The sequence below is a fragment of the Mirounga leonina genome, unplaced genomic scaffold (genome assembly GCF_011800145.1).
Source record: "Mirounga leonina isolate KUSES-001 unplaced genomic scaffold, KU_Mleo_1.0 Mir_200, whole genome shotgun sequence".
Lineage (NCBI taxonomy): Eukaryota > Metazoa > Chordata > Mammalia > Carnivora > Phocidae > Mirounga > Mirounga leonina.
In genome coordinates this window covers 6,711,295-6,724,213 of record NW_023270503.1, presented here as the reverse complement: position 1 = coordinate 6,724,213, position 12,919 = coordinate 6,711,295, and the positions used below count along the sequence as shown (strand labels likewise).

General features: G+C 41.1%; 2 protein-coding genes across 2 annotated transcripts in view; both read left to right on the top strand.

Moving 5' to 3' along the window:
- The window catches only part of CRLF3 (cytokine receptor like factor 3), a 36,511-nt gene extending 30,320 nt beyond the window's left edge, over window positions 1–6,191 (top strand). Inside the window, exons 7-8 of the mRNA XM_035027777.1 lie at window positions 3,310–3,422; window positions 4,712–6,191. Coding sequence (XP_034883668.1) covers window positions 3,310–3,422; window positions 4,712–4,968 — 370 coding nt within the window. The 3' untranslated portion in view covers window positions 4,969–6,191. The remainder of the gene's footprint in view (window positions 1–3,309; window positions 3,423–4,711) is intronic.
- A 3,490-nt stretch (window positions 6,192–9,681) lies between these two features.
- LOC118025013 (ubiquitin-conjugating enzyme E2 N-like) lies at window positions 9,682–11,494 on the top strand. Its single transcript, XM_035027346.1, has one exon. The coding sequence runs from the start codon at window positions 10,919–10,921 to the stop codon at window positions 11,375–11,377; it is 459 nt and encodes a 152-aa protein (XP_034883237.1). The 5' UTR covers window positions 9,682–10,918; the 3' UTR covers window positions 11,378–11,494.
- The last annotated feature ends 1,425 nt before the right edge of the window (window positions 11,495–12,919 follow it).

The following is a 12,919-nucleotide window of genomic DNA, read 5'->3' as shown; positions in this document are numbered from 1 at the left end:
TGCATTGAGGGCCTTTTCTGTTTTATTGCTATTTATTTATTTATTTGAGAGATAGCAGGGGGAGGGACAGAGGGAAAGGGAGAGGAACAAGCAGACTCCCCACTGAGTGCAGAGCCCAACACGGGGCTTGATCTTACGACCCTGAGATCATGACCTGAGCTGGAATCAAAAGTCTGACACTTAACCGACTGAACCACCCAGATGCCCGCACTCATAGTCTTATGTGAACTTCCTAGTACATGATGAGTCACTTTTCTTTAGTGCTGCTTTAAAAGTCTCAGTCTTTGAGTTTGGACAATTTGATTATAATATGTTTCAGTGTGATTTCTTGGGTTTATCCCAGTTGGTGTCCATTAGGCTTCTTGAATCTAGATGTCCATTCCCTGCTCCATATTTGGGAAGTTTTCAGCCATTATTTGCTTAAATGAACATTCTGCCCCTTTCTCTCTTCTCCATAAGTCTCTTAGACTTTCTTCATTCTTTTTTCTTTTGTCCCTGCTGTTGGATAATTTCAAATGACCTCTCTTCTAATTTGATGTTAATTTCTTCTGCTTGATTGTGTGATGTTGCACTTCTCTTGTGAATTTTTCAGTTATTATTGTATTCTTCAGCTCCAAAATACTGTCTAGGTTTTTTGGGTTTTTTTTTTTATATTTTTTGTTTCTTTGTTGGTATTCTTTTTACTCATGTCTTATATTTTTGACCTCGTAGAGCATCTTTATGATGCTTGTTTTGAATTGTTTGTCAGATAATTCATGTCTCCATTTCATTAGGATAATTTTAAAAAAGATTTAGTTATTGATTTGAGAGAGAGAGCGCACGTGAGCTCGAGTTGGGAAAGGGAGAGGGAAGAATCACCAGTAGACTCTGTGGTGAGTGTAGAGCCCAACGTGGGGCTTGATCTCACGACCCCGAGATCAGGACCTGAACTGAAATCAAGAGTTGGACGCTCAACCAACTGAGCCACCCAGTGCCCCCATTAGGGTAATTTTTTGAGATCTATTTTAGTTTTTTGTTTGTCCCATGTTTTCCTGTTTCTCCAAATGTGTTATAATTTTGTGTTGGGATCTATACATATGAGAAAACAGCCACCTCTCCCAGTTTTTATGACCTGGTTTCGTGCAGGAAAAGACCCTCACAAATGAACTCAGCTAGAGATGCTGGGAGCCTCTGAAACCTTTTTTGGGAGGATGAGACTTCCCTGGGCTTGTGTGTGCAATTTCTCAACTAGAGAGCTTTGTGGGTCTTTCAGGAGGTCCTAATCTCTTGCTCCCTCTGGTGCCTGTTTGTGGCACTGCCTGTTTTCTGATGTTAACAGCAGCAAATAGCCCTGTTCTCTCTTGTACTCAGTGGCCACCAGGCATCCAGAGTTTGCCAGCTCCCCATCGGTGCCCACATCAAGTGAGACAGGTACCGTTCCCTTGAGCAGCCCTGTAAAAAGCTGGTGCAGAAGCACATTCCGTTCTTCTCTCTTCCTCTGAGAGAGAGGAGCCTCAAGTTATGCACCTGCTCCCAGTCACACCCAGTTGTACTGGCTCTTGGATGCCACCCCTCACATTTCTTTGGTCTTAGCAGCATTCAGGCAACCATACTATGGTTGTTCTGTCAGTGCTGTAAAGGAGGCACAACAGATATCAGTCCTTCAGGCAACCTTCCAAAGAGTTGGAACGTTGGATGCACACTCCACTCCTCTCTTTCCCCGTCCCAAGGGAAGAGTCCGAAGCCGGGGTGTTCTTACCAGGCACTGATCTGTGGAGCTTGGGAGAGGCCCTGACTTGGGGAAGTGAAATTTCTCTTCTCACCCATTTCAGTGCAGCTGTTTTCAGCTTGTACTCCCTGGAGGTACTGCAGCTTCTTAACTGGATTCTGGAAACCTCATAAAGGTATTTTGGTCTGTATATCATTGTTAAAGTAGTGTCTCTGTGGTAGAAGCAGGACTAGGGCTTATGAATCTGCCATCTTGCTGACATCACTCTCCTCTTCCCCTTACTTCTTAAGACCACTGGTTTAGGGGCGCCTGGGTGGCTCAGCCGGTTAAGCGTCTGTCTGACTTTGGCTCAGGTCATGATCCCGGAATCCTGGGATCGAGTCCCGCATCGGGCTCCCTGCTCCTCGGGGAGCCTGCTTCTCCCTCTGCTGCTCCCCCTCCTTGTGCTCTCTCTCTCTCTGATCAATAAATAAAAAATCTTAAAAAAAAAAAATACTGCTGGTTTAGAAGTGAAAGGACTTCAGAAACCCACCCACATATTTATTTTGATCCTGCCTGTTTGGCACTTTGTAACAAAAGACATTTTGAGGCCATACCAAGTATAAATACATCTTCCCTTGGTACAGCTACATTCTATTGCTTACTAATTTTTCTTTTTCTGTCCTTCAAAGTCTGACTTTCTGGAACGGAGGGAAAGATGCATCTGGTGGTAGAAATATAGGTTGACTTTATATGTAAGTTCCCTGTTTCTAGAGTGCATGATGATGTATTTTGAGACTAAAACACAAAAAGACCTTCCACATATGAATTTCTCCAACCAAAATATGTTAATAACTATATTATCTATTTTTTTAAAGATTATAATGTCTATTTTTAAAGGCTTTAAATACTTGATAAACAGTAAGCAAACCATTGCATAGACTCTCACGTTGAAGCTTTAGGTGATGGCAGGAACAGTCACATTTCTTATAATGGCAAGTGTGACAAGTTTCCTCTGTGTCTAGAATCAGAACATAAAATGGGAATGCATTGTCATAGCTGTAAATAGTTCACATAGAGCCTACAGTCAGAATGCCTGAATTCCTATCATGGGTCCAGCACTCAGCCAGGTGATCAGGGTCAAGTTATTTAGCCTCTTTTTAATCTTGTTTTTTCTCATGTATAAAATGGGTACAGTAATCATAGCACCTACCTTATGGGTTGTTAGGTGAATTCAATGAGATGATTGATATAGATAGATATAAAATTTTTAGATCAGTGCCTGGAATTTAGGAAGTATGGAATCATTTTTAGCTATTATTAAGAGCAGCTATGATGAGATTGCTCTTTTTAACCTTAGTAACTGTTAGATAACATGTTAAAAAAAAAAAAAGAGGGGCGCCTGGGTGGCTCAGTTGTTGCGCAACTGCCTTCGGCTCAGGTCATGGTCCCAGGGTCCTGGGATCGAGTCCCACATCAGGCTCCCTGCTCGGCGGGAAGCCTGCTTCTCCCTTTTCCACTCCCCCTGCTTGTGTTCCCTCTCTCATTGTGTCTCTCTGTCAAATAAATAAAATCTAAAAAAAAAAAAAAAAAGATTAATGACCTTTCTACCTCATTTACAGAGTTGAGACTGTGGGACAACCAGACAGAAGAGACAGTATAGGAGTGTGTGCAGAAAAACAGAATGGATACGACTCTCTGCAGCGCGATCAAGCAGTGTGCATCAGTACAAACGGTAAGAGATACATAACTGCTGTTTCTTTGAAATATGTGAATTAGTGTAGTAAGATACAAATCTGCCCCAACATCACACATGTGTAGCAGGAGATGAGCAAGTTTAAGTCTTTATGACATATCTGTATGGCTACTATGTACCAGGCATTATTCTATTCCCTTTACAAATAAATCATTTAATCCTTTTAACAGCTTGTTGAGGTGGGAAGTAGTATTACACCCATTTTATAGATGATGAAAACCGAGCCACAGGGAGGTTGAGTGACCGGCTTAAACTCCCATAGCTTAGAGGTGATTGAGTTGGGATTTGCACCAGGCAGTCTATCCCTGGATTCCGTGTGCGTAGGTCATCTAAATTCAACATCGGTTGGTGAACCGAGGAGAGAGTTTACTTAATTTTTTATATCTCCCTAGCGTTCTTTGGCCCCTTACTCTGCAGTAATCACACTTTTATATATATTTTTAAATTTTATTTTTAATTTCATTTTTTAAAAGATTTTATTTATTTATTAGAGAGAGAACGAGAAGGGAACGGGGAGAGGCAGAGGAAGAGGGAGAAGCAGACTCCTTTCTGAGCAGGATCCCAGCGTGGGGCTTGATCCCAGGACCCAGAGATCATGACCTGAGCCGAAGGCAGACGCTTAACCAACAGAGCCACCCAGGCGCCCCTATAGTAATCACACTTTTAAAATCCCCTCTCAAGATGTGTTAATATGTTGTGGTATGGGTCAAACAGTAGATAGAACAACATTCTTGTTTATTTCATGTGCAACAATGTTGCTGTTCCACAGGATGTAATCTTGTAATGGAGTCAAGTTTCTTTTATGCCATCCCTGTGGGAAACTCAGTCTCCACTCTGAAAGAGTAGAACCGGGGCGCCTGGGTGGCTCAGCCGGTTAAGCGTCTGCCTTCGGCTCAGGTCATGATCCCAGGGTCCTGGAATGGAGCCCCGCATCGGGCTCCCTGCTCCGTGGGAGGCCTGCTTCTCCCTCTCCCACTCTCCCTGCTCGTGTTCCCTCTCTCACTGTGTCTCTCTCTCTCAAATAAATAAATAAAATCTTTAAAAAAAAAAAAAAAAGTAGAACCCTGGACCAGAACTCGAAAATGTGATTAAAGCTTTAACTTTTTCTCCTGCCTTAATATTGGAATGCATTCTCTTTGACTAGTTGGCATAACATAATGTTTTCTTGATGTGAGTTGGGAAATTACCTGTGTTACCAGTAATCTAGAATCCGTTTCAGTTCTACATTGTTGCTCACATGTAAATGACTCTTTACCTTAACATTTTAGGTGCGGTTTTTGTAAATGGAAAAGAAATGACTAATCAGTTGCCAGCAGTTACTTCTGGGTCCACTGTCACATTTGACATTGAAGCTGTGACTCTAGGATCCACCAATAATAACGAAGGAGGAAACTTCAAGCTTCGAGTAACTATTAGCTCAAATAACAGAGAAGTGGTTTTTGATTGGTTACTTGAGCAGTCTTGTGGTTCTCTTTATTTTGGTTGCTCATTTTTCTATCCTGGATGGAAAGTGTTGGTATTCTAGATTTTTGGATGATTGGCTTTGGTTTTGCGGGGTTTTAAACATAGCTGTCCTCAGCTCAGTTTAGTTGTAATTGGTTAAAAAAAAATTGTTAGATTCATCTCTCAGTTAAGCCATTGGAAATGGAAATTGTTTACTGGATTTATTTTGGAATATTTTAGCAATAAGAGATTTGACTGTTGTGGACAAAACTGTAGTGCAGTCAGTCTTACTTGTAGCATAGTGTTAATTGAAATATCAGCATCACGATAAAAATGAAATTGGCTTTTAACGTATGAGGAGATACAGAAAGCCCTATACCTTTCCACTGTGTACTTCTTGAAAAGTTAATTATTAGAACAGAAAAACTTAATGTAACATTATCTTATTAAATTTCTATCTTTTAAGGATCCCAGGCCATGTAAAACTTTAGAATCAAAACAGTAGGAATAGACCAGCTAGAAGACGGAGTTCTGTAACATACATTCAGTTGTGTGCTCTCCGCATGAGTGGTGAATATGCTCTCCATATTCAGGTATTTGTAAGCAGTATTGAATTTTATCTCATGTTCAGTAATCTTTAATGTCCCCAAAACGTGATAATATTTGCGTTGTTAAAAATTACTGAGCAAATGTCTACACTAGGCAGAGTATTTTCTTTTTTTTTTCTGTGCAGTTCGATTCATGATAGACTAGAGGATTTTTACAGGGTAAAACTACTCATGAAAGTAGTATGTACAGCAGTAGCTGTTCACATATATGTAATATGCACACGTGCATAGCCAGCCTCAGCGGTGTGTATGTTAACTGCTCATAGGGTATGAGCTACGGTCCAGTTTAATGTCAGTTTTATAAACGGTCTTTTAGTGGACCAAACAAATATAAGGTAAATACTTGACCTATTTTTTGAAAAACTTAAATTTGTTTAAGATATTTATTTGAAGGACTTACTTAGTGTGTAAAAATGATTATCTTAACTTGCTATACCAGCCTACAGATTTTTTTTTAATGTGAATTTTTTTCCTTCATTTTTAACAGTAGAAATGTGGAAAAGCAAGTTTGATATTTTTGTAAGATAATTTATTTGGGGATTCAAATTCCCTGTTAGACAATCATGACCTTTTCCCCTTGCGTTTTTATATATAAGTAAGCTGTCTTTCATTTGTTTAGTGATTGCTAAGATGTGCTAGAATGTAGATGCCTCGTCCAGCTGTCTGAAACAAAATAAAAAACTAAAAGTTAAATGTGTGTATTTTTTCTTCTGTGAGATTTGATGAATCCAATTTTAATTTTTTAAGTAGAGGGAAAAAAGGATTTCTTGTGTCTTTGGTTTGTTTTTGTTTTTTTTCTTTAAAGATTTTATTCATTTATCTGAGAGAGAACACAAACTGGGGGAGGGGCAGAGGGAGAGGGAGAAGCAGACTCCCCGCTGAGCGCAGAACCTGACATAGGGCTCGATCCCAGGACCCTGAGATCATGACCTTAAGTCAGACGCTTAACCAACTGAGCCACCCAGGCGCCCTTTTGTCTCCGGTCATTTTAATACAAATAACGTTGTAACTTGTGACAAGTTACTTATACTTTCTTATATTCTGTGCATCTGACACTGAGCACAGTGCCTGACACGTGTACAGTAAATGTTGGGTTGAATGAATATGGATAGGTTATTTTCTCTAGAACATCTTCATCTTGTTCCCTTCATTTGTCAAATATTTATTGAACATCTTTTTTTCTTATCCTCCATAGGAGAGTCACATCTTAAATTTATACCTATAGAATCTGCCTTTTCACAGAAATGACTAAAACCTAACCTAATTCTAGATCAGCATGGATTGTAATATTTTGACCTCTGAAGCTAATTTAAATATTGCTTTCTTTTCTTTTTTCTTTTCTTTTCTTTTTTTATTTTATTTTTTTGAAGATTTTATTTATTTATTTGAGACAGAGAGAATGAGAGAGACAGAGAGCACATGAGAGTGGGGAGGGTCAGAGGGAGAAGCAGACTCCCCGCCGAGCAGGGAGCCCGATGCGGGACTCGATCCAGGGACTCCAGGATCATGATCTGAGCCGAAGGCAGTCGCTTAACCAACTGAGCCACCCAGGCGCCCTCTTCTTTTCTTTTTAAAGATTTTATTTTTAAGCAATCTCTACACCCAACATGGGGCTCGAACCCACAACCTCCAAGATCAAGAATCTCGTGCTCCACTGACTGAGCCAGCGAGGCACCCCTGCTTTTTTTCTCCTTAAACTGTGAATTTAACATTTTGTTCAAACCCAACTCATTCTGTTTAAACAGATGAAGGAGCCCAGTGGGGCACCTGGGTGGCTCAGTCGTTAAGCGTCTGCCTTCGGCTCAGGACATGATCCCATGGGATCCAGCCCCACATCGGGCTCCCCGCTCTGCGGGAGGCCTGCTTCTCCCTCTCCCACTTCCCCTGCTTGTGTTCCCTCTCACGCTGTGTCTCTCTCTGTCAAAGAAATAAATAAAATTTAAAAAATAAAAATAAAGGAGCCCAGTATTCCAAACCTGTTTCTGTGCTTGCAGGGACGAGAGAGTTTGGGTGATGATAATTATAACAACTATAAGAATTGATATTTACTGAGCCCCTACTATGTGCTGGGCACCATGCTAAATTTTCAAAATACATTTATTATCTCATTTAATCCACATAATGCTACTTACTATACTGTTATTACTGTTATTCCACTTTACAGACAATAAAACTTAGGCTCAAGAGATGTGAACTAATTTGTCCAAGGTCAGGACTAGTAACTAGTCTAGTCGGGATCCTAGCCCAGACCTGATCCACTCTGGAGCTCCCGCTCGTAACTGTTGTGCTCTCAGGAAGAGTGGACACTAAGGAGAAAGTCTCAGGGGTAGATAAGAATCAACCACGGGATCAAGGGTAGCAGTTCCTGGAGTAGCACTGAGAAAGGAAGGGCTGACCATCTCTGCCTGAAGATCTCAGGGAGCAAAGTCAATCTTAAAAGGGTAGTGGAGGGGTGCCTGGGTGGCTCAGTCGTTAAGCGTCTGCCTTCGGCTCAGGTCATGATCCCAGGGTCCTGGGATCGAGCCCCGCATCGGGCTCCCTGCTCCGCCGGGAAGCCTGCTTCTCCCTCTCTCACTCCTCCTGCTTGTGTTCCCTCTCTCGCTGTGTCTCTCTCTGTCAAATAAATAAAAAAAATCTTTAAAAAAAAAAAAAGGGTAGTGGAGATTTGCAAAGCCCAGAACTGGCATCTGAAGCAAAAGGAAAAACACTTGTAGTCCTGTTGGAGGTGAGAACAGCATGTGTCACGGCCATGGGACTGGTACGTGAGGCCGCAGTGAAGGGCTGACGGGTGCAGAGAAGTCGCATGTGGTGTGTTTGTTTTGAAACTACCATACCCATTTCCAGAGGGGCTAAGCCATTTTCACATGCCCACCCACCAGCAACATATTCTCTGAAATCCTCCCAGGATTAGTTGTCACTGCTTTTTATTTTAGCCATTCTGATAAATGGGTGGTGATCTCTCACTGTGTTTTCAGTCTGCATTCCCCTAATGGCTAATGAGGTCGAGCATCTCCTCATGTGCTTATTTGCCATCTTTAAATTCTCTTTGGTAAAATGTCTCTTATCCATTTTTCTATTTGGATTGCTTATTTACTGTTAAGTTTTAAAAGTTCTTTAGACTTCAAGCTGCTAGTGCCTTGTTGGACATATGGTCTGCAAATACCTTGTCTCCAGCTTGTCTTCTCATCCTTGGACCAGGGTCTTTTCCAGAGTAAAAGTTTCTGATGTTGATGAAATTGAGTTTATTAATTTTTCCTTTTATGGATTGTGCTTTTGGTGTCAAGTCGGAGGACTCTTTGCCTAGCCCTAAATCCCAAATAGTTTCTCCTGTGTTTTTTCCTACAAGTTTTATAGCTTCACATATTACATTTAAGTCTGTGATCCATTTTGATTTTATTTTTTATAAGGTTAAGTTTCATTTGGGAACGTATCTGTTCATACAGATGTTAAGTCACTTCAGTGTCGTTTGTAGCAAAGGCTGTCTTTCCTCCATTGCATTGCTGTCACACCTTTGTCAAAATTTGTTGGACATATTTGTGTGAGTCTCTTTCTAGGTTCTCTGTTCCTTTGATCGATGGGTCTGTCCCTCTGTCAGTACCACAGATTACTGTAGCTATATAAGGTTTTAAAATCCGGTAGGCTGATTTCTCTTTTATTCATCCTCTAAGAAATTGTTTTAATGGGGCACCTGGCTGACTCCGTTGATAGAGCATCCAACTCTTGATCTTGGGGTTGTGAGTTTGAGTCTCATGATGGGTGTAGAAATTAAAGACTAATACCTACCTACATACATACATAAATGCATAGTAAAAAAAAAAAAAAGTTGTTTTAGCTATTCCAGTTTCTTCACTTTCTCATGTAGATTTTAGAATAATGTTGTTTTTATCTATAAAAAGTCTTGCTGGGATTTCAATAGGAATTGTGTTAAACCTATCAATTTGGGAAGAGTTAACATCCTTACCATGTTGAGTCTTCCAATCCATGAACAGAGTATGTCTCTCCATCTATTTCGGTCTTTGATTTCTTTTATCTGCATTTTTTTTTTTAAGATTTTTATTTATTTATTTGACAGAGAGAGACACAGTGAGAGAGGGAACACAAGCAGGGGGAGTGGGAGAGGGAGAAGCAGGCTTCCTGCCAAGCAGGGAGCCCGATATGGGGCTCGATTCCAGGACCCTGGGACCACGGCCTGAGCTGAAGGCAGATGCTTAATGACTGAGCCACCCAGGCGCCCCTTTTATCTGCATTTTGTAGTCTCTAGCATACAAGTTCTACAAGTTTTGTTACAGTAACACCTAAGTGTTTTGTCTTAGTGATTGTAAATGGTCTTGTATTTTTAATTTTGGTTTCCACATGCTCATTCATAATCTATAGAATGTCTTTGTATGTTTGTCTTGTATCCTGCAGAATTGATAAACTCTTGTCTTTTCCCCCCCTCAAGATTTCCCATTCAACTCATGGATTTCCTAGAAATGTGTTGTTTAGTTTCTGAGTGTTGGGAGATTTTCCTGTTATCTTTCTGTTATTGACTTCTGGTTTGATTATATTGTGTTTGGAGAACAGTCTGTATGATTTCCATTCTTTTACATTTGTTAATTTATATCCCAGGATATGGTCAATTTTGGTATATGTTCTATGGACACTTAAAAAGACGCATTTTCTACTGTTAATGGGTAGAATGTTTTGATCTTGTAGAGTTCTACATCTTTGCTGATTTTCTGTTTGGTTGCTCTATCAGTTCTTGAGAGGGGAGTATCAAAGTCACCAATTGTAATTGTAGATTTGTCTATTTCTCCTTTTCTATCATTTTTTGACTTACATCCTTTGTAGCTCTTTTGTCTTATGAATACACACTTAGGATTGCTGTATCTTTTTGGTGGATTGACCATTTTATCATAATGTCCCTCCCTGCCTCTGGTAATTTTCTTTCCTCCAAAGTCCACTTCATCTGATATAAATCTAGCCTCTCCTTTCCTCTGATTAATGTTTGCATGATATGTATTTTCTCTCCTGTGCTTGTAACTTTTCTATATTAATATATTTGGAGTTAGTTTCTTGTAGATAGCATACAGCTGAATCATGTTTTTTTGGTTTGTTTGTTTTTAATTTACTCTATCAGTCTCTGAGTTTTATTTGGTCTATTTAGACCATTTACATTTACTTTTATTATTGATATGTTAGGGCTTAAGTTTGCCATTTTTCTTTTTGTTTTCTCTGGTTTTCTTTTTTCTGCATTCTTGTGGGTTGCTTCAACATATTTTAGAATTCCATTTTGATTTATTTATAGTGTTTTTGAGTGTCTCTTTGTGTAGCTTCTTTAGTAATTGTTCTAGGTATTAAAAATATACGTATAGGACTTCCATTCGTGTGTGAGGCAAGCGGAGCCGGAGTCGAAACCAGAGGCCGAACTCGGGATCTGACAATATGGCCGGGCTGCCCCACAGGATTATCAAGGAAACCCAGCGTTTGCTGGCAGAACCAGTTGCTGGCATTAAAGCAGAACCAGATGAGAGCAACGCCCGTTATTTTCATGTGGTCATTGCTGGTCCCCAGGATTCCCCCTTTGAGGGAGGGACTTTTAAGCTTGAACTATTCCTACCAGAAGAATACCCGATGGCAGCCCCTAAAGTACGTTTCATGACCAAAATTTATCATCCTAATGTAGACAAGTTGGGAAGAATATGTTTAGATATTTTGAAAGATAAGTGGTCCCCAGCACTGCAGATCCACACAGTTCTGCTATCAATTCAGGCTTTGTTAAGTGCTCCCAATCCAGATGATCCATTAGCAAATGATGTAGCGGAGCAGTGGAAGACCAACGAAGCCCAAGCCATAGAAACAGCTAGAGCATGGACTAGACTATATGCCATGAATAATATTTAAAATCAGTCTGATCATCAAGTGTGCATCACTTCTCCTGTTCTGCCAAGACTTCTTCCTTTTTTGTTTGCATTTAATAGACACAGTCTTAGAAACATTACAGAAGGGGCGCCTGGGTGGCTCAGTTGGTTGAGCGACTGCCTTCGGCTCAGGTCATGATCCTGGAGTCCCTGGATCAAGTCCCGCATCGGGCTCCCTGCTCGGCGGGGAGTCTGCTTCTCCCTCTGATCCTCCCCCTGCTTGTGTTCCCTCTCTTGCTGTCTATCAAATAAATAAATAAAATCTTTTTTTTTTTAAGATTTTATTTATTTATTTGACACAGAGAGAGTGAGAGAGAGAGAGAGCATAAGCAGGGGGAGTGGCAGGCAGGCAGAGGGAGAGGCAGGCTCTGTGCTGAGCAAGGAGCCCGATGTGGGACTTGATCCCAGGACCCCAGGATCATGACCTGAGCCGAAGGCAGATGCTTAACGACTGAGCCACCCAGGCGCCCTTGGTGTCATCTTTTTTTTTTTTTTTAAAGATTTTATTTATTTGACAGAGACACAGCGAGAAAGGGAACACAAGCAGGGAGAGTGGGAAAGGGAGAAGCAGGCCTCCCGCAGAGCAGGGAGCCCGATGCGGTGCTCGATCCCAGGACCCTGGGATCATGACCTGAGCCGAAGGCAGACGCTTAACGACTGAGCCACCCAGGCGCCCCTGGTGTCATCATTTTATCAGTTCAAGTGAAATAATCCTTATATCTCTTTATCCTTCCCCATTTACAGCATAATCTTGTTTCTTAAATATTTTTTCTATATACATTTAGAACTATCAGTGTTGCCTTAACTGTAAAAAAATATTTCAGAAAACTCAAGAAAAGAAATGCCTATTGTATTTATCTATATTTCTGTGTTATGTTCCCTGTACATTTGTGTTCTTTTTTCCTTCATGATGTTCCAAGTTTCCTTCTGTTACCATTTCCTTTCGGTTTCAAGAACTTCCTTTAGCCATTCTTTTATGATAAGTCTGCTGGTGAAAAATTCTCTTTGATTTCTTCTGTATAAGAATGTTTTGATTTGGGGCGCCTGGGTGGCTCAGTTGGTTAAGCGACTGCCTTCGGCTCAGGTCATGATCCTGGAGTCCTGGGATCGAGTCCCGCATCGGGCTCCCTGCTCGGCAGGGAGTCTGCTTCTCCCTCTGACCCTCCCCCGCTCATGCTCTCTCTATCTCATTCTCTCTCTCAAATAAATAAATAAAATCTTTAAAAAAAAAAAAAGAAGAATGTTTTGATTTGGGGCACCTGGGTGGCTCAGTCGTTGGGCTTCTGCCTTCGGCTCGGGTCATGATCTCAGGGTCCTGGGATCGAGCCCCGCATCAGGCTCCCTGCTCCGCGAGAAGCCTGCTTCTCCCTCTCCCACTCCCCCTGCTTGTGTTCCCTCTCTTGCTGTCTATCAAATAAATAAATAAAATCTTTAAAAAAAAATGTTTTGGGCGCCTGGGTGGCTCAGTTGGTTGGGCGGCTGCCTTCGGCTCAGGTCATGATCCTGGAGTCCCTGGATCGAGTCC